This window comes from Lytechinus variegatus, chromosome 10 (genome assembly GCF_018143015.1).
Source record: "Lytechinus variegatus isolate NC3 chromosome 10, Lvar_3.0, whole genome shotgun sequence".
Lineage (NCBI taxonomy): Eukaryota > Metazoa > Echinodermata > Echinoidea > Temnopleuroida > Toxopneustidae > Lytechinus > Lytechinus variegatus.
This window is the reverse complement of record NC_054749.1, coordinates 29603250-29624083: the sequence shown is the minus strand read 5'-3', so window position 1 is coordinate 29624083 and position 20834 is coordinate 29603250. Positions and strand designations below refer to the sequence as shown.

The 20834-nt window shown below is 35.5% G+C and overlaps 1 protein-coding gene and 2 long non-coding RNA genes across 3 annotated transcripts; 1 reads left to right on the top strand and 2 right to left on the bottom strand.

Moving 5' to 3' along the window:
- Positions 1-178: 178 nt before the first annotated feature.
- On the bottom strand, positions 179-6602 carry LOC121422433. Its single transcript, XR_005971164.1, has 3 exons — positions 6514-6602; positions 5797-5798; positions 179-251 (listed from the first exon to the last, which is right to left on the bottom strand). It is a non-coding gene; the product is annotated as an uncharacterized LOC121422433 (long non-coding RNA).
- LOC121422434 lies at positions 3293-5545 on the bottom strand. Its single transcript, XR_005971165.1, has 2 exons — positions 4039-5545; positions 3293-3431 (listed from the first exon to the last, which is right to left on the bottom strand). It is a non-coding gene; the product is annotated as an uncharacterized LOC121422434 (long non-coding RNA).
- On the top strand, positions 6529-8603 carry LOC121422432 (probable thioredoxin-2). The gene is made up of 3 exons (XM_041617470.1): positions 6529-6665; positions 7166-7315; positions 8125-8603. The coding sequence occupies exons 1-3, from the start codon at positions 6529-6531 to the stop codon at positions 8360-8362; spliced, it is 525 nt and encodes a 174-aa protein (XP_041473404.1). The 3' UTR covers positions 8363-8603.
- The last annotated feature ends 12231 nt before the right edge of the window (positions 8604-20834 follow it).

Genomic DNA, 20834 nt, shown 5'->3' with positions numbered 1-20834 from the left:
ACACGTGTACGTATTCACTAGATTTATGGACTGGTACTTTACGTCAATATAGACTGGATTTAAGTCTATACAGTTACCAATATTGCATAATCACTAGCCAGGGTGGTATTTGTGAGTCGAGTTGGATCTGAGCTAGATTTGCTTTCAAAAACTTCTTCTAAAAATCTTTTTCTAGATATTCGACTTAGTCTTTGGACTGGGCTCTGAGTGAACGATTAGAAGAACGACCAGAACTAGAAGATCTCAAGGAACTTAATAAGGTAGATTCGAAGTGAAGATTAAGTAGCATATTCATTCAATTTCAATGAACAACTTCATGTTATGACAACATTGTTCTCGACTCAAGTCTATGTTTGGCAAAATAAGGTTGACAATGTTTGGAATATTTTCTCTTTTTCTTTTGGACAGAAGCTTGATTTTTTTACACTGTCAGTTTCCATTTCAGCTTTTCATCATATAACTTGGCTCTTAAGTAAATTCAATTTAAATTATTTTTTCTTTGTTAAAAATAGACTATAACTAGTAAAACTAGATCTAGAGCTTGAAAAATGAAATTTCTCTACTAAAGTACTTTCCACCAATAGGGGGCGTACACAAAAATATGCCCCAAATTTAAGTTTTTGAGTGCTCTGGTCAATACAAAAATTATTCTAAGTTACTAAATGAAAATTGAATTGCAACTGTATGGAAATTAATGATTTTTGTTACAAAAGAAATATTTTATTTTTAATGATTTTTTAAAGTGTGTGCTCAATACCTGTAACGTTAGATTCTCCACAGGCAGGATGGTAGCAGGGTCATTCCACGGGGTTGGGGCAACAGCACTTTTTTGTGTTCCTTATGAATTGTTAGCTTTATCCTGAAAATGTGTTTGGTGTTTTGATGTTGCAATGTGGTTTTGTTGGAAGGCAGTTATGTAAGCAATTACTTGATGCAGAAATAAAAATGTTGAACTGCAAGAATTATTGATGGTGGGACTTTAAATGATGATGTCCAGACTCTTTTTTGGGGTACCAAGTGTGACATCCAAAATGGTCATTTTCAGTTGAAGATATCTAATCAAAAGATAAACTTAGTCAAATTCAAATGGCCATAATTGATAAAGCAACATTTGTTTAATAACAAAACAGTAATGGGATAGCAAATGAAAAGAGGCTTCATATCATAAATCATTCCTACAACTCGGCATACCACCGTTACATGCGATGTCCGCGTTTATTTTTTTCTGTAACGGCGGTAAAGTGGTAAATAACTAAAAGTCAGGTTTCATTTTTTCCAAAGTTATGTGTCAGAAATAAAGGGCAGGCAGTAAGCAACTTTTCATCAAAAGATTAGCTTTGAAAACCTATGATAATGTCATTTAAATTAATCGATTGTCGCCGATGTTTTGGGCGATGTCCGGGTCAAATTTGTAACGGTGGATCACATTTCATCGCGTATGTAAGAAGGAGACACCGGAGAAGAGACCGTCGTTGTATCAGACGGACGGGATGTTAGCCGCGATCCACATGCACATGAACAGCCACGATGTCGGGCGTTTTGAAGCATCGCAGTTGGGAATCTTCCTGCGATGTCCGTGAAACGGTGGATTGGATCTCCACGATGTTTTCCCTTTCAAAGCAACGTAAGTACGGAGATTTATCCCGATACTCGTATTTTGAAATTAGTTAAACCTTATCTTTAAAATGTGGAACTATATTACCATGCAGAAAGTGTTTTTAAGTTTGAAAAATCTCGCTAATATTCCATTATCTTTCACTTCGGTCCCACATGTAGCTTCTTGTGTAAGTAAAATATGTAAATTAAGACATCGCCGTGTTTGTTTCCAGATTTGCTGAATGGTTCCAAAGAAAATGTTTTTATCACTGTGATTCCGTGCAAACATGTTTTGAATGCTAGCTGACATGATTCAATCGTAATTTATTTGATTTTTTTTCACCGAAATATGTTGATTCAATAGGCCAATGGATACTCAGAAACAGCTCTTTCACTGGTGATCATGACGATCACGATGACATCTCAATTTGGTACAAAATTTCTCCTTGTTTAAATTGGCTCCTACTGATTCTAGGAAATATGGGTATCAAAGACCTGAGGATCAAATTTGAATTTGCAAAAAAAATGAGAATTTAGAACCAGTGGCAGCGCCACGGGGGAGGCAGACCCCCCCCAAAAAAAAAAAAAAAAAAATTTCTGCTTGTCAGCTGATCCCAGCCCGAAAGGAGGGGGGGGGGGGGGCAAAATAATTTTTCTGTTACTACCCCCTACACATAGTAGATGTGCTTTGTGTATGATGAAGCATGGGAATAATTCAATTACTAGTAATTCTTAGCTGTAGGCCTAACCTTCCCAAAACGTTTCATCTTGTTGAATGTTGGTATACTTTTCAGCACTTATTCTTTTTCCCTCATTTCTTTCTCCGTTTTTTCAATTGTATTTTTTTTATTTCTATATATTCAATTGTTAGGGACTTTTTCAATCGTATTTTAATTTCTATTTATTCAATTGCTAGGAGAGGGGGTGGGTATTTGTTTTATCAAAAAGCAAAAGCCTGTGTGATTGTTTTCAATGTGATTTTTTTTATTGCAATATAACGACATTTTAAAAACATGTACAAGTGAACAAAAGAAAATGTGACACAATCAAGTTTGTTTCACAAGAGTTTATTTGCTGTATCAAAAGGTAAATTGCAGATTTGAATTCCATTTATTCATTTAATTCCAATAAAACATGAATATATTATGTAATTGCTTGAACAATAAAACTTCAGAGATGAAAATTAAATAGGATGGTCATACAGAACTAAATGGAATTGTCAAGAACCACCCTTGATTATAATGCAGAATAAAATTAGATTAAATTCATCCATTGAGAAACGAAATTGAAGTAAAGATAATTTATGAAAAGGTACAGGTAATGGGCAAGTAATTGTATTGTCAAAACAAAGTAGAACACAAAAGCAAATAAAAAATCCTTGTATAAAACATAACTTTATATTTAATTTATGAACTATGAAATGATGAATTCTATTTGCTATGAAAAAATACAAAGTGAGGGTTCTTGTGTATTTTGCAAGAACAGATCAGATTCCTTGTCATTGCCCTAGTAATCCACCCCCCTTACTTTAATGAGAAAATGTCAAGACATGTACATGAGTAAATGATTTCATATAATATAAAATATCATGGAAACAATCCAGCAAGTTTTGTTGATTAAAATGTAATAATTTGAATTGTGTAAAAAAAATAGTCAAACTTCCAAATACTATTTTTCTCAAATAACTACAGGTAGCCTCTGTTGAAGGTTAAAATGTATATCTTCAGTACATGAAGTGTCAATCTGGTGACCTGTACTCCTGGCCTGATGGCGAGGCACAATTCTACCTCTATCCATTTGGTCACCGATCTTCTTGAAGTTCATAAACTTGTAACCTGAATGCAGAGAGAAATATTGCATGTTATTTCTAATAGTCAGGTTTAGTGTACAGTGTAATACATTTTTTACATTTGCCAGTAAGAAGTTTACCATATAGTTTTTAACTAAAGGAAAAGATTGTACTTTGCAGTTTTATACTTGAACATTTATTAGAATAGCTTAGTAGAAATAGTACATTTTACTCTCTCATTCACAACTCTATGTTCAAACAACAGGTGTAAGTTTTTTTTTATTCAATTTGTCCACTAAGTACTTTACAATTGTCCTTTTGGCATGCTGGAACTTAATGTTTTATCCAATGCATTTATTCCAGTGATGACATGATTATATTTTAATTAATGTCACTTAGAACTACATTACCATGTAACTGAGGTAAAATAAGTTAGAGTAAACAAATTGAACAAGTTATATATGTGTAAGTTATTAATGCATTGTCCATGAATTGCATGCCAACTTTGTCTTGTTTTGTCTTGAAAAACCATACATGTAGCTTAGAAGAACTAAATTAGTACCTTTTCCCTACATCTTTTTCACCCGAGTATTGTATCAAAGGTATCAAAATTATAATCGTGTACATGTATGAATAAAAAAAAAACATTTTACCTGTTCATTGATGCATTTTAGAAGCTTGCCTGTAGATGTTGTATTTCTACACTTGAGTAAGATGAGTTAACTCGCATTTAGTGTGTTGATACTAAAAGAATGGCAAATACATGTTATACTATTCAATATGATCATTACAAGGACATGATGTCCATGTAACGGAGGTATGTACATTTGAAAGTAATATTGTGAAGGAGATATTTTAAAGTAATAAAGATTTGGAGATCATAAGCTAGCACTCTTGTTTTTCCCCTTTAGACAGAAACATTTGTTTCCAGAGATAGACGGAAGTGGAACCTTGAGGATTACCTTAGTATTATTTTAAATATAAATTTATCAATAATTTTTGTACATTTTTCCTTTGTTTAAACTCTTATTTAAATTGCTTTTATTTGCAAAGAATTTGACATGAAAAATGTTTTTTAGTATAATCAATTGATCTTGTGCAAATATTCTAAGGCATGAAGTGGAATTTGGTGTTTAATGGCCATTAATGGACCTTAACTTAGCAATGCTTCAAAGTATACCTCTGTTACTGAGACATGATGTCCATGTAACGGTGGTACGTACATTTGAAAGTAATATCTTGAAGGAGTTATTTTAAAGTAAAAAGAATTGGAGATCATAAGATAGCACTGTTTCATATTTTTTCCTTTAGGCAGAAACATAAATGTTTCCAGAGGTAGACGGAAGTGGAAACTTGAGGATTATCGTAGTATGATTTTAAATATAATTTGTCAATAATTTTGTACATTTTTCCTTGTTTAAACTCTAACTTAATTTGCGTTTATTAGCAAAGAATTTGACACTCAAATGTTTTTCTTTAGTGTAATCAATTGATCTTGTGCAAATATTCTAAGGCATGAAGTGGAATTTGGTGTGTAATGGCCATTAATGGACATTAACTTAACATTGCTTCTAAGTATACCTCTGTTACTGAGACATGATGTCCATGTAACGGTGGTAACACCAAAAATAGAAGGTTAGGCCAGAAAAAGTAGTTTAGTTTTTCCAAAGAGAATATTCCATTCTGTTGAGGCATGACTTCTCTCAACTATTTAGTTCTACATGCCATCATAAATTCAATTTTCTAGACTGGTGAGAAAAAAGAAAGACACAGAACATGGCACTGGTATACACACAGAGCATCAAGTTCCATTTATTGATGCTAAATCTTTCAAAATATATATGCCATGTTGGAAAGTGTGGAATAAAGTGACTAACAATGTTGTTAGCAAAATATTTATCAAGAGTAATGGAGATCAACCCCTTTATTTTGACAGTGGGAGAGCATAGTCTTAGTAAGGATGATAAATGATGTCCATGTAACGGTGGTATTTTGTCAAATCTTATTTCTCACTTTACTCCAATATGCAGGGTGGTATGAAATGCCTGTAAGTGGATTTAGTTGAAGGATTGTCCCATGAAACATATAAGAAATAAAACATTTCATTTATTACATTTCTATTTTTTGACCCTGATGTCACAATTTTTGCCCCAACCCCATGGAATGACCCAGCAGTGAACAAGTGATAAGTTGTGTTGAATTGCCACAGCATATATGGTATAGCCTATGGAATTTAGCGTAGCTAGCCATACTAACCTATGCGCCTAGGGAGGCAGCGTAGCTCAGTCGGTTAGACCGCATGTTTCGGATAAGATCGTAGATCTCAACGTGAGGGGTTCGAGTCCCGCTCATGCCGAAACGCGTCTAACAAAAAATCTGATGCTATAGCATTGTGTGTTAGCATGCCTCACTACTTTATTCAGTGCAGGTGTGAATGCAGTTGGAAAACACTCCGTCCATCGGAAAGGACGCAAATGTTGGTCCCGTGTATAGGAGAGTTACAACCTATGCACTTTAAAACCAATACACTATTCGTCAAAGAGTAGGGTGTTCACCCGGTGTATTGCACCTGCCGGTCCTGGCAAAATTCAAGTCAATCTTGATGTTCATATGCCATAATAATCAAATAATGATTGTGGGCATTAACGGAAAGACAAAGACAGGTCCTAGGATAGCCCAGGCCCAATTAACGTATGTTAACTTGAGGAGGGGAATATAACCAGGCATGCACTGCATTGCACTACCACTGGCACTAAACTGTTTCAAATGTTAGCAATGTCATCATGGTCATCTTCTCTTCTGTGTAGTGAAGCAGCAGTTCTGTCAATAATTGGTGGGTTAATGTCAGTCTTACTAGAGTTAGATCTACATGTCTAACGATGTTGTTCATTAATAATTTGAGTTTAAAATTATGCTCAGTCTTTTCTGATTCTGATGAGTGATAAAAGAATCGTCTATAGGGCCTACCTAAATCACAAACTGAACTGGTATTCATGGTATTCATTGATTTTATAAGCCAAATCTAGCTCTAGATGTACAGGAACTGGATAATTTCTAGTATTTCTACCCTTCACTATAATAAGCTTCATTAGTGTGATAATTTTTTGCATTTTGTAATACAACCTTACAGGACAATTTGAAGAATGGCAGCAAGACTGTTCCTGAACAGAGGGCTAGTAATGAGACCAACAGCTTGGACCTTTGCGAGAAAGGCTTCTCATGGACCAGGACCAATGATACTTGGTCTCAAACCTGCATCAATAGCACCGGCCGTACAGAGGTATTTTTAGTGTCCTGTACTGTAGTCTGTAGATTACCATATAAGTTATTATATGGTAATCTACAGACTTATAACCCATTTTTGTGTTATGATTATTGTTTTATATGAGGGCATTATTTCTGAAGCACAAGTTTGAATAGTAAAACAAGCTTTGTTCTTTATTCTGAAATTTTTTAAATTTTGAAGTCTAAAATTACATACATTCTAGGCCTAGATGTCTACTTCTTGATTGAAAGATTAAGCAACGAGAGTGAATGTAACTTATTGGATTATTTATTGATCATCTTAATTCAAACTTCATTCTGCCAAAGTAATAGGGCCATATGACTGAGTTTTATACCTATTTTGATTTTGATATTCTCATTATTTTTGTTTATTAATCATTTAATTTGATTCAAATCACTTACAAATAGAGCTTACAAGATATCAATTTCATGTGAGTTGTGTTGTAAGATGTATAATTTTTTACTAACGGTCTATTATCTATCAACCCTGTACAGATTCCCTCAGATTCTTGTCAATTCTTCAGCGCCATTTCACAACAGCAGCCATCTCCTTGATGAGAATAACTTCATCATCCAAGATAGGGATGACTTCCAGAAGAAGGTTCTTGAGAGTGAATGTGTGGTCATTGTTGACTTCCATGCAGAGTAAGCATCCTGGGGAGGGAACATATATGCATAATTCAGTTTTCATGGGAGTAGACAGCAGTTGCTGCACCATGGCATACATACAGTTGTACAGATAATATGGTATGGGTTATTATCCCACCGCTGCCACAATGCAATACTTAGGATGTGACCCTTCAAAAATTAGAATCTCTTTAAAGAATAAATGATGAAATTTGAATGATACCACAATTAGTTTCTTAGACAATTTAAAACTTACACCATCAAGTAGGCAAAACAGTAAGAGGTTCCCGACTTTTCTTCCACTGCGCATTGAATACCTGTAGTAGGTGAACTGTCAGTAAGATATGTGTCTGTAAATCAATGCCATTGTGAGCAATGCTTCATTTATGTTGCTTCGGTTAAAGAAATTGTGTGAAATGCTTTAGGTCTGGCATTTGCTAAATAATGCTCTTTTAGAGTAGGAGGTTATCAGATGAAGAAAAACAACCATACTGTGAAACAGAAGCATTGGGTTTTGTTTTGCTATCTCATTTTTTCCTTATTCATGGTGTAATGTATTGAGCTTGTAAGTGGTGAAGTGAACATCCAACAATGTTGAATAATATTTTCAGATCATTGTTGCTCAGTGATGCATGGTATCAAAGTATCCTTAATAATGAGTTGTGCTTTTAGGACATCAAACTTTAATTATGACTCAATTATTTGGTTTCAGCACACTCATGGAACAACATGGAAGTTGAAGGTCAGGGTTTATGTAATTTTAAAATGATGAAGTTATGTTTCCTGTTCCTGACGCACCCTGTACAATGATCATTATCCACCCACAGATGGTGCAACCCCTGCAAGGCTCTCGCTCCAGTCCTTGACACAGTCCTGCAGAACACCAAGGGTCAGGTCAAGCTAGCCAAGGTTGACATTGATGAACTCCAAGACCTCGCCATCGGCTTTGGAGTGGACTCCGTACCCACAGTGATGGCCTTTAAGGGGGGTCAGAAGGTGTCTAAGTTCATTGGTTATCAGAGCCAGGACAAGGTGGAGGCTTTTGTAGAAAAACTACTCACATGAAAAAGGACATCCATTGAGACTGGCTTTCATGAACTGGTAAAATTCTCTTTGACAATTGAAGAAGAGAAAATTATCTTGACTTGACTATTATAGATGATTTTGCAAGATTGTGATAGGATAGTTATAATTTTGCCAAAGAGCGGATTATGAACAACAGTCAAATTTGATTCAGTGAACTGTATACTCGGTATTTATAGATTATAAAATGAAGACTATTCTTGAAAATTAAAGAAATTACTGACAAATATTTGAAAAAGACAAGCTCAAGAGATGATCTGAACCACTTTATATAAAAGTAGATATTCGAATAGCCTTCCTGGTGTTATGTCATCTGGAAATAAGACAAAATGGGTTTACGCCAAGTAGTTAAAAACTTTACCAGCTTTCCTTTCTGAATGGCCCTATTCTTATCTTAATCAATGAAGTGGCAAAATCGTGCAAAATAAACATTAAAATATGTTGATTAAAGATATGTTGATGTATGTAACAGGCATCACGCATACAGATTTGTGTCTCAGTTGACAGCTGAGATGGAAGCCTGGGACAGAGTCAAATTAAAATGAAAGGTCCCAATTAGTTTAGCAGATCTGAAGTCTGTGATTTGTAACAGATTTTTTTCCTTTATTTGCTATGTGGATGGATCTAACCTTGCACAAAACTCGTATGCAGTCAGTGTGTTGATGCCATTGAACAGAACATGTATCTTTATTATAAAAATTTATATGACACCTATATAGATCCTTGTGATTTGATTGGTTGTTCGATATCGTTCATTCAGCCCATTTTGCAATGACGTCATCAACCGTGCAATTTCGGATCCATTCATTTTGCAATTTTGGATCCATACGGTTTTGTCCATTGCACGCGTGCACCGAGGCTGCTGCAGCTGCAGGCACCGGCAGTGCGCATGTTGTAATGACATAACAACAGACAGAACTCGCACTGCATGAGCATGTACTGTATCGAAATTCATAAATTTTATATGAAAGAAAATATCAATTTTTAGGTGTCATATAAACCAAATAATGATTTTTTTTTTCATTCATGCAATGGACAGAATATTTAGTCAGTGAAAGATGAAGTAATGATCCATTCAACTCGGCTATGCCTTGTTGAATGGATTGTTTCATCTTTCACCTCATGAAGTATTAAGTCCATTGCACTCATAAACATTCATTATTTGTATACTAGTGGTCTTTGAAAAAAAAAAATTCCCTTGATTCAGTGCCAGTATAATTTACCATCTACTTCCGATGGATCATATAGTGTTCAGAGTCCGCGGAACAGTTTTCAAAGTGGGGGGGGGGCTGACCATGCAAGAAATCACAATCTTATGGTCATTTTTATGTTTTTGTACAGGTTTGGGAAAAAAAGTGGGGGTGGCTGAAGCCCCTCCAGCCCCCACCCCCCACTTCCGCGGCCCCTGGTGTTGACTATGTTGAAATGGGACTTTTACTGTTTCATGAGCAATGACTATTTACCAGTGATATTTCCAGAAATTTCTTTTTTTCAGTCTGACATGTCCAGTTGTTAAATTTTATGGTAAATAGACTCAAATTTGTTTGAAGAAAATCTCCCTCACTTGCCCTATACATAACCTGTATGAGAATCTGCTTCAAGCGAATGTTAGATATAATGATTAAAATCTATTCACTATTTTATACACTTTTATTGTGAGCATATTTCTATAAAGATTTCTGTAAAGAATTCATATGTTGATTATTTTTGTCTATGATATGAATTCTGTATGATAATTTTCAGATGATGAATATCTAAAATCCATTCTTTTTCACATTATTTGTAAGGTGTTAAATGAATTTGAATGCTTTATTGTTATAATGATAGTGTATGATTGGTATGAAAACAGCATTAAAGGGATGGTCCGGGCTGAAAGTATTTATAGCTTATAAATAGAGTAGAATTCACTGAGCAAAATGCCAAAATTTCATCATAATCGGATAACAAATAACATTATTAAATTGTAAAGTTAAGCAATATTTTGTGAAAACAGTCTTCATGAATATTCATAAGGTGGGCTGATGATGTCACATCCCCACTTGTTCTTATGTATTTTATTATATGAAATTAGGTTTATTCAAATTTTTTCCTCCCAGAACTAGAAAATTTGGATTGACAACTGATTTATTGCATTAGATATTTATTGCTGCAACTTCTTTCATTATAAGGGAGACATTATTCACACTAGGTCATTTTCAAACAAAAGTGGACATGAGGGTGAAAATTAAAACTTGGTAGAAATCATTAGGCATCAATGTTTTTTTAAACTAGACATCTTAAAGTATATTTTTCCATTTCATTTACATAAAAGTATCAATTATGTCTTGAGATACAGTGAATTTTATGCAAGGGAAATTAAATGTTACAAAATGTTGATTTTTGCATTAAAATTCACATATTGCCTATCACAATATAAAATTTGTATTAGAAGCACATTTGTTGGCAAGATACAAGCTGTGTATTGTATCTAACTCCTAAATAGCAAAAAAAAAATTCTGTGAAGTGTTTTTCTGAAAAAAAATTTGTTTCGAAGTTTTCAAAACTGGTTGTCGTGTCACTCACGTTTTAAATGCATAAAGTTTTCTAGAGCTGTGTATTCTGATAATCAATTTATCCCAGTACTGGAGCAAATACAGTTTATCTGTACCTTATTGTATATAAAGTTACTTGGTCCAATGTGTTAAGGTAAAGCTAAAATTAACTGTTAAAGTTGTGTCGTGTCACTCACAATGTCGTGTCACTCACGAAATGTTGTGTCACTCACGGTATTATATTGTGTATAAAAAAGGACATCCAGTAATTTTTGAAGCGCTTTACCAGGGATACAGTCAAAATGTTGTTCCTGACATCATTTAGGCCTATTTTAGGCTAATAATTTCCTCCATCTTCCTAATTTTACTCTTTTTTATGGAAATATTGAATTTGACATTTGAGTTCATCTATTTTCTCTCCTCTCCGTGGTTGCCTTGGTTTAAAAATCCTGACAATTTTCCATTGGTGTGAAGACTCGGATCCTAATTCATATTATGGTGAATGTACTGTGATTAAGAATATAACAACATAATCAATCAACACAAAATTATGAATGTATCAAGAGAAAAACCACTATACTTTAGCAAAGGACATATTTACAATGCATAAAGGGTTGGTGATGGTGACGTTTCAAGTCATACCTACATGTAGGTATTACTCGAACATTCTCTGTCTCCATTTACAGAAATGAACAGAAAGTTCACCTTTCTTTTGAGCAATGTTATTTCTTTGTTATACTCATAGAGCTTTAGAAAAGTCAGGGATCCTTTTTTTAAATTTGAAGAAATTTAGTGGTAAAGTAGTGTACATGAGATATAAGAGATCACCATGAACACCAAACATTTTTTCAAATTCGGAAAAGAAAATATTTTTCTTTTCCTTCTGATTGATTAAATCAACCTTTTCATTTGCCATAAAGCTGGTATTCCAGGACATGAAATAAACAAATTTGCAAGAAAACATAAACATTTCAGGTGAGAATGTACTGAGATTTGATAGAACATTTTGGATATTGCTTGAAGCAGCTACATGTACATGCCAAGTTCAAAATCATTATTTGTTCGGCCACCATTCATACCGCTAGTGATTAACTACATGTAGGGTCTGAACAGCAAATTACCGTAAGCGGGCCAATGTGTGTTCAGAGCAGGTTTGCATTTACACATATTCATTACAACAAAATGATGCATGTTCATGTAGGTCCCAACAAGTCCCAACCAATTTGAGCAACTTTGGATGGGTTGCCATGTACCCGTAGATCAATTTTTTTTTGGGGGGGGGGTACCCTGGTAAGAACAGAGCTGGACCTCGAGGGGAAAAAGCTATTGAGGTATAAAGGGAGCCTGGTTCGGATGCTGAATTGGATTTTAGTGTGACATCCAAGGGCTTAGAAAAGGAAAGGCTAATAACTTGTAGTTGTTATGTAATAGTAGCAGACTGCAAGAATCAGGTACTGACTGCGTCTTTCACCTTGTGGCTTTCCCTGGATTCCCGTGGTATGGTATATGATCAAATAATTAGCAATGAAAAGGTGCTTACAAGATTCCAGCTAAAAGCATAGCTCTGAATTTTGGTACAGTGCCTACAGTACATGTACTGCCTTGGGAGGGTCCACATACAAGCAGTGTTCAGGAGAAAACCTATGCTTGTTGAGATGAATTCCCAAGTTTCTCAAGGATTTGCTGATAGTCCATCTGAAGTGTGCAGCAACGTGATTGGGGTTTGGTACCAAAAAAACATTGAAACTGCCATGTCCTATTTGGACAATGCCTAAAATATTAAAGGAGGATAATATTGTAATCCAATATTTCAAGAAAAAGGAGTCATACATGACATCATTGGCTACCAGACCATGCCAGATGATGTGACTATTGAGAATACCTTTCTTACAAGGAAAAATTATTCCGTCCGTTGTGGATGCTGAATTGTATGAACCTGTAAACTTTCAGAAAGAGTTAAAGTTTTGAATGATATCAGGCCACAAAAAGAATGTTTGAGTTGATGTCAATGCCAAGACCTCATAACACCTCCTTCAAGTGTCCCCTCCTCCTCTAAAGAGGAGAGTGGTAGAAGCCCTAGTGTGACAATGTCGTATGGTATAGGGAATGTTAGTTGATGGGCAAATATGACCATAAACCAAGAATAAAAATCAGGATGACATATTATGAACTTTAAAGAAAGCAGTTATTATGTAATTAAGCTTGTTTTTTGGTTAATGGTATTTTACTCTTCTAGATCATGCAAAAAATACTTTCAATGTTGAGATAAATGTTGTATTTTTGCACTTGTCGTGTCACTCACGTTTTGGATGTCGTGTCACTCACGGTATATAGGAAGGTACCATTTTCCATAGAGAAGGTTTGACTGATTTTGACTATATGTGTTAGATAGGTACACTATTTATGTAGATTTACTGGTACTCACAGTACTCCATGACAACTACTTGGGCACGAATCCAACCATATGTCTTAGTGGTCAGAAACCCATGTCCAAAATTTGTCGTGTCACTCACGCACCGTTTTTTAATCATATCTACTAAACGAATTGTTGAATTCAAATCAAAATCGCAGTGGCCCATGCCAGTCCTACATTGTATATAATATAGTAGTCATGATTGATTCATAACCTTTAAGTTTGAAGATATGAGCCCTTAAACCTCTCCGATTGTCGTGTCACTCACGTTTGAAAATGACCACAAGTATGAAATAATGAAAAAATTATGTAATAACATAAGAAAACGGAAAGTGGGGATGTGACATCATCAGCCCACCTAATGAATATTCATGACAACTGTTTCAACAAAATATTGCTAAACAATAACTTTGTTATACGATTTTTGTCATTTTGGGCATTTTGCTCAGTGAATTCTTCTCTATGTATTAAGATATAAATATTTTCAGCCTGGACCATCCCTTTAATTTAAGAAATTTAGGTCTGATGACACTTTTAAAAGAGAGAAGGAGGGAGAGAAATGAAGAGAGGGGATGACAGGGAGTGAAAGAGGGAGTGAAAAATAAGGGAGGTAAGGAGCAGAATGATGAAACGAGTGAAGAAAATGAAACTGTCTCAATTTTCAAAATGATTGGTCACTGAGGGAACATTGTTCTGTCCAGATAATGTATATTCTTTTGATAAAGTAAGGAGCCTGAAGTTTTTAAAAATGATGGGGGGATGTGCGGCTGAATGTTCAAAACCCATACCCATATTTATGAGTCAATTTGGCTAAAAAGGTACCCTTTGTTAAGGATTCATTAAAATTTGACAAGGTTATCACCCAAAATTGGAGGAGCTATGGACTCGTGTTTAACCCTATCTAGGCTGGGGTATTTTGGGAGTTCCTATGGCCGGGGGGGCCTCCCAGGCCCCCCCCCTAAGATCTCGGCCGTCGACCGCGCGATCGCGCCGAAAATTGGCACGCGGGTCGCCTGGGACATAATCTACAAGATCGTATAGTAATTTATTTCATGCGAATTGTTATTAAGTGATTATGCTAATTTATGCGTAATTAGTATGCGAAATCATACTTTTTCCTCTAACTCCCTAAATAAAGCTCCAAATGTACTAATTTTTGGTATAGAAACTCTTTGTGGTGTCTTTAGCAAGTGTACATGAAAAAAATTGTGATATCAAATCGTTTTCTTATGTATTATATTGTTTTTTGCAATTTCTTATGTATTTCTTTGTTTTTTGACCTTTGGTTTTTCATTGTTTTTTTCAATGAAATTTGTTGGGGACTCTTCTGTGATCATAAAAAGCATAAAATGAATACATTTAGACAAGCAAAACTAAAAATAATCATACATTTATGAATTTTGGTTGAAAACACAATTTGCATTGACTTTGTACACGAAATCACGTTTATGAGCAATTTTCGGTCTGACATGCACTTACATAATGTTGCGTAATTTCGGAACCACATACCTGGGTGACGCAAAATTGGTCTCAAAAGTTGCGCAAGACTTGAAAGTAAAAAGTCAGCGAGCGGCGCGGTCAAAAAATTTCGCACGGCGAAAATATCGCGCGATTTGTTGAGGGGGGCCTCGGAGCCCCCCCCCCCCGGCCTAGATAGGGTTAAGGCCAGTATCTAAAAATTGGGGTTATGTTTAGGGACTTTCCAGCATAAAATCGTACCCTATGTTTAGGGATTTCTTCCAAAAAAGCGACCCATTCCAGCGGCACATCCCCGTATGCCTTATTTAGTGAGTACCACCGCTCCCCCCCCCGGCAACCGGGGCTGCGCCGCACAGATCCAGATCACGGAAAAGTTTTTTATTTCCGTGATCCAGATCAGTTTCTAGGACACATGTATGTAGTTAGCAAGAGAGGGCGCTTGACAACTATGGGGAAAGGCAAGCCAAGATGATTATTTTGTGTATAAGCTTATACCTTTTTCATACAACTTCAATAATAGGCATCTAGAAATTGCCTTTTTTCCAGTGCACTATGCAAAATGCCCGAAAGATCCAAGATTGTTTTAAGGGATTTATACTTCACCGATCCAACTAGTTTCTCCATTCAAACTTTTAATACAATTTAGGGAAGTTCACCCTAACGAAAATGTTATTGTAAAAATAACAAAAAATATTGGTGAAGATTTGAGGAAATCCATTAAAGATTAAGAAAGTCAAGTTTTTGATTTGTGTCTCCATAAACGAGCAGCTGCCCCGTACGTGTGTTATGTAATATAAAATGCATAGATTTCTTTTTTATTGTTAATGATTCGTGATTACTTTTTTCTTTCTTTTAAGGAGCGGATGTGAAATCATTTGTGTATTATTGATATACTGATGGTACAACAAAAAAAAAAATTCAGTTTTCTGAGAATATGACATTTTAATTGTTTTTTCCCCATACGATATGTAAAAACTGCTCGCATATGATGTCACGAATAAAAAAAAATTATAGCGTATAGCACGAGCTAAGATTTTTAATTATACTGGCTGCAAAAAGACTTGTTAAAGACTGTTCGCAGTGATCCATGATTTCTCTCAAAGCCAAAATTGCGAGCGCGAAGCGCTAGCTAAATCAGTTCATATTTCTACCTGAAAACTCCATTGCAACCATGAAGAGAATAATAACAATAATTGGTGCGACCGCGAAGCTCGAGCTGAAAATTTTGATTTCCGACATTTAGTAAGCAATTTTTGTATAAACAATAAATCTGTAACTAAGCAATTCATGCTAGCGCGAGCTGAAACTTTTAATTAACTGTTCTGAAATAGGGACATGTTAATTGTTTGCAGTGAATCATTTACACTTTTATCAAATAGAGCAAGTGCAAAGTGAGAACTGAAACAAAATCATACTCCGACCTAAAAATTCGATTGTAACCAATGAAGAATGTAGATTCATCAACCAAACAGTTGATGCGAGCGCGAAGGGCGAGCTGAAAATTTTATTTCGGACCAGAAAATTTGACATTCTAAGCACATTTTAGATGAATAATACGCGTATGTAACAATTCATGCGAGCGTAAGCTGATACTTTAATAAATTAACCTTTCCGAAAAAGGACATGTTGATCAACTGTTTGCAGTGACTCATGAATACAATACTTTTCTCACTAAACTAAACAAATGTTGCGAGAGCGAACTGTTTTTTAACCTAAAAATTTGACATTTTAAACACTTTTTGCAATCATGAACATGATCTCATCAAATTTAGATTTTTTGGCGGACATTCTTACATTTTTGTAATCGTAAAAGGAAGGGTATCACTGAATGGTGGGAGCATTCAAACAAACTCAGTTTCTGCATCTGTAATTGAACAAGCTGAGTATTTCAATAATCATAATCGAGCGCGAAGCGAGAGCTGAAAATTTTGGATACTCTGACTTCGGTTGAAAATTAAACTTTTTTAAAACATGATTTTACATTAAACAAACTCAGTTTATGGTGCATCTGTAATTTGACAAGCTGTGTATCTAAATAGACTTAATGCGAGCGCGAGCTGAAATTTTTTATTTACTGACCCGAAAGGGAACATTTTAAGCACTGTCAAACATGAAGGAAAGTGGTTCACTGTCGCTACAGAAGTGTGGGTTGACAACTCTTTATATTTTTACTTGAAAACTTAACATTTCCAAACTTTTTGTATAAAAAGCAAACTTAGATTCCGCATCTTGAACAAGTTGTGTATCTCAATAAACATGATGAGAATGCAAAGCGCGAGTTGATTTTTTTTTTGAGATTTCGACCTGAAAGGAAGCACTGCCCTTCAGGAAAATTGTGGAGAGAATAGTGATCTCACTTAATAGCAGTTGTTGTAGTCAAGGCTCCAAACCTCCAAGGCCAAGTCTTTAATACCCCGGGGGGGCCACTTACATTGACGAGTGGATACCATGCGCGACCAAAAAACACGTAAAAAGGATGTCTTTTTCACGATAGGGCACGTTACGTACGTAACGTGATAAGGGTGTCAAAAACACAAAAATAATGAAAAAAGGGTATCTATTCCGCTAGGGAAATTACGTGTTGAGGGTCGAATTTGCGGGGTCGATAAAACAAAATTAAATGTTTTATAAAGGATGTCCTTTTTGCCCCAACACTACGTGTTTAGAGTCCGATTTGCGCGAGGTGTAGAAGGTGGGGTCGTACAAAACCAAATAAGGTAAAGCCGACGACCGAAGGACCCGTAACAATAAAACATTCCTGTACTTGTTTAGGGGTTCATTTCAGGGAATATTTGCCAAGAGTATCGTTTTGTTTCCAATACTTGTTAAGGGTAGGGTTTCACACGCCCATACTTGTTAAGGGGTGCATTTTCAGAATATGGAAATTACGTGTTTAGGGTGCTTTTCGAGACCCCATGGTCGCGCATGGTATCCACTCGTGAATGGAAGTGGCCCCCCCCCCCCCGGTTTAATACCCAAGGCCAAGGCTTCAATAACCAAGGCTGAGGCCATGCAAGGCATGGAAACCCAAGGCCAAGGCCTGAAAACATCAAGGCCAAGGAATTTCAATTGTACAATATATGGGAAAAAATTAGACAACAATGCTCAGGCGGCATACATGACACACAGGACCAAATGTATACAAGGTGTGAGCGAGCAAAATTTTTGACCCTTGTACATTTAAAACGAAAATAATTTCATGATAGATCATGTAGATTTAGACATAAAAAACATTTAATTATTGTTCTAGGCGATTCACATTGCAATAATTATTATTACCAAGGTGATCTGATCCTCGCATGCCCATTCTCAACATATGTCTTTCTCCTCTACCTGGTACAGGGGAGGCAGAATGTATTTTTATTTTTTTTTGGGGGGGGGAGGTCAAAGCCAAAAATGCACTTACAAAGTCAAAATGAGAATTTTGGTGCAGTTCAGCAAAGCTTTTTTAAGTGATTTCTAATTGATAAGACAGATATTTTGATCTAGGCTTTAATTTCCCGCTATAAAGCATAGCGAACAAGTGGTTTTGTAAAAAAAAAAATCAATTTTGAAGTTGTGAAACTCGATTTTGGGTCAATTATGGTGCTAATCACTGTTAAAAGGGCATCCTTGCGAGATGTTGTAATAAGATGTAATAAGAAATGAAATTGAAATATTTCGAGCTGTTTTTGTAATCATAAAAAAAGGTGTGCATCTTACTAAACAAATTAACGCGAGCACAAAACACAAGTTAAATTTTTTACTGATCACAAAAGGAAGCTGTTCTGGACTGCATTTAGTGACTCATAACTAGGATACATAACTCACCAATCAAATAATGCGAGCGCAAAGCGCGAGCTCAAAAATTTGTAATATTCCGACCTAAAAACTAGACATTCTAAGCATTTTTTATGTGTAAATTGAATGCGAACCTTAACAATAATTTATTCAAGCACAATCCAAAAATTTGTTGATTTTGAAACCTAAAATTTTGCTCTGTATGCCATGCTTGGTCCCTCAAAATTTTTTTGGCTCATGCCATTGATGCCATAGCCCATTTGGAAATGACGAAATTGAAGTTTGTGTTCAAGTTTACCGAATCTTTTCAGAATATCATTAAGACTTAAAACATTCTTGTTGGTCAAAGAAAATAATACAAGGAAAACCTAATGGAATAGAAATCAACCTTGTTATCATTCTTTAGAGTAAGCTACTTTTAAAGTATGAAAATTGTTGTCAAAATTGCAGTCAGATCTGTCAGAATTATAAAATCACTATAATCAGTGGCGTACCGTGGGTCACGGCATTGGGGGCACCAGCAAAAACTTGGAACTGCCTAGTGAGCTCGCGAAGCGCGCCCAGTTGCCAGGTATACTGACCTAATAGAGATATTTTTATAAGGACAGTGCCAATAAACGGACATGTATCTCACTAGTCAAATAATGCGAGCGCGAAGCGCGAGCTTAAAATTTTTGATATTCAAACCTAAAAAGGGACATTACAATCAATCTTTTGTAATCATGATACTACCTGTCTCGCTAAATAATGCGAGCGCAAAGCGCGAACTGAAATTTTGTCATTTTGCCTCCGAAGAAGATTCTGCTAGGATCGAAAGCTTAGGCCCCTTTTGACTCTCTTAACTGAAATTTTTGTAAATATTGACCCCAAACAGGAAGATTTTAAGGACTATATTTTAGGAATCTTTTATCTATTAAGATTATACACATCTCACCATAGTCATTTAATGGGAGTGCCAATAAGCGCTTGCTGATTTTGTTAGAATTACATCTAAACATGCACATAAAGCACTTGTAATCATGATTAACATACCCATCTCACTAATCAAATCTTGCGAGCGCGAAGCGCGAGCTGAAAATTTAGGAAATTCAGACCTGAAGAGGGGCATTTTAAGGCTTGTTTGTAGGAATTCAAGAAGACCTTACGTAGTTCACTAACCAAATGATGCGAGCGCGAACTGAAAATGTTTGATATTCAGATCAGAAAACAGAAAAAGGGACATTTTAACTAGGATCTGATGGAGAACAGACATCTTTCACCAATCCACTACTGCGAACGTAAGCACGGACAGGAAATGTTTTATATTAAGACCTTAAAATGGGACAATCACTTAAAGTATTCATGAAAAAGAAGCATACTATTGTACATGTAAAAGAATAACTCGAAGTGCGAGGAAATATATTTGGTAGTTTGGTGTATATTGACTTGAAAACGGGAGGTTTTAGTATAACAGGATTATATATCTCGGTAAACAGACAATGGAAGAACCAGGAACAATGAAGACATAATATGCCCTGAGTCAATTATGTTTCATTTATATTTATATTTATGTAATGTAACATAACATAATTATAACATTATAATGAACATTAATGTCTTCTTTCCCCACTACGTTTCTCTTCCTTTCTCCCTCTTTTTCTCCTTTTTTTTAGTCAGCCGATTGGGGGAGGGGGGGGGGGGGCACGTGCCCCCATGCCCCCCTGTAGTTACGCCACTGACTATAATCCTAATCATAATTATTATCATTATTATTGATATTGTCATTATCCTTATTAGTCATGATTACATCATATTACCAATAAATAATATTAATTTTCATCACTTCTCTTTGTTACATACTGTAATTATGTGATGATAATTGCAATTGATGGCACTGCTAAGTACACTTACTGCTTCTGCTGCTGCTGACTGGTAGTATTTAGTGTCATTAGATATACAGAACAATTGAAACATAATTACTTTTATAAAACAAATGAAAGTACAAAATACAAAATGCCTTGAAAATTCAAGGCTCAAAATCCTCAAGGCCAAGGCTTGAATGTTCAAGGCCAAGGCTTTGAAAAAATAGGCCTTAAGGCGCCTTAAGGCCAAGGCCGAGCATCAAGGCACTACAACACTGCTGAATAGGCCTACATGATGGGAGCGCGAAGCGCGAACTGATTTTTTTTTTAGATTTCGACTTTAAACCGGGACATTCTTATCACTGTTACAGAAGCGCTAGATGAAAACTTATGATATTTTGAAATGAAAA

Excerpts from the sequence above, each read along its gene's own strand:
- LOC121422432 (XM_041617470.1), top strand. The coding sequence starts at position 6,529 with ATGGCAGCAAGACTGTTCCTGAACAGAGGGCTAGTAATGAGACCAACA. Across the intron at positions 6,666-7,165 it reads ATAGCACCGGCCGTACAGAG|ATTCCCTCAGATTCTTGTCA; the intron begins GTATTTTTAGTG and ends AACCCTGTACAG. Across the intron at positions 7,316-8,124 it reads ATTGTTGACTTCCATGCAGA|ATGGTGCAACCCCTGCAAGG; the intron begins GTAAGCATCCTG and ends ATCCACCCACAG.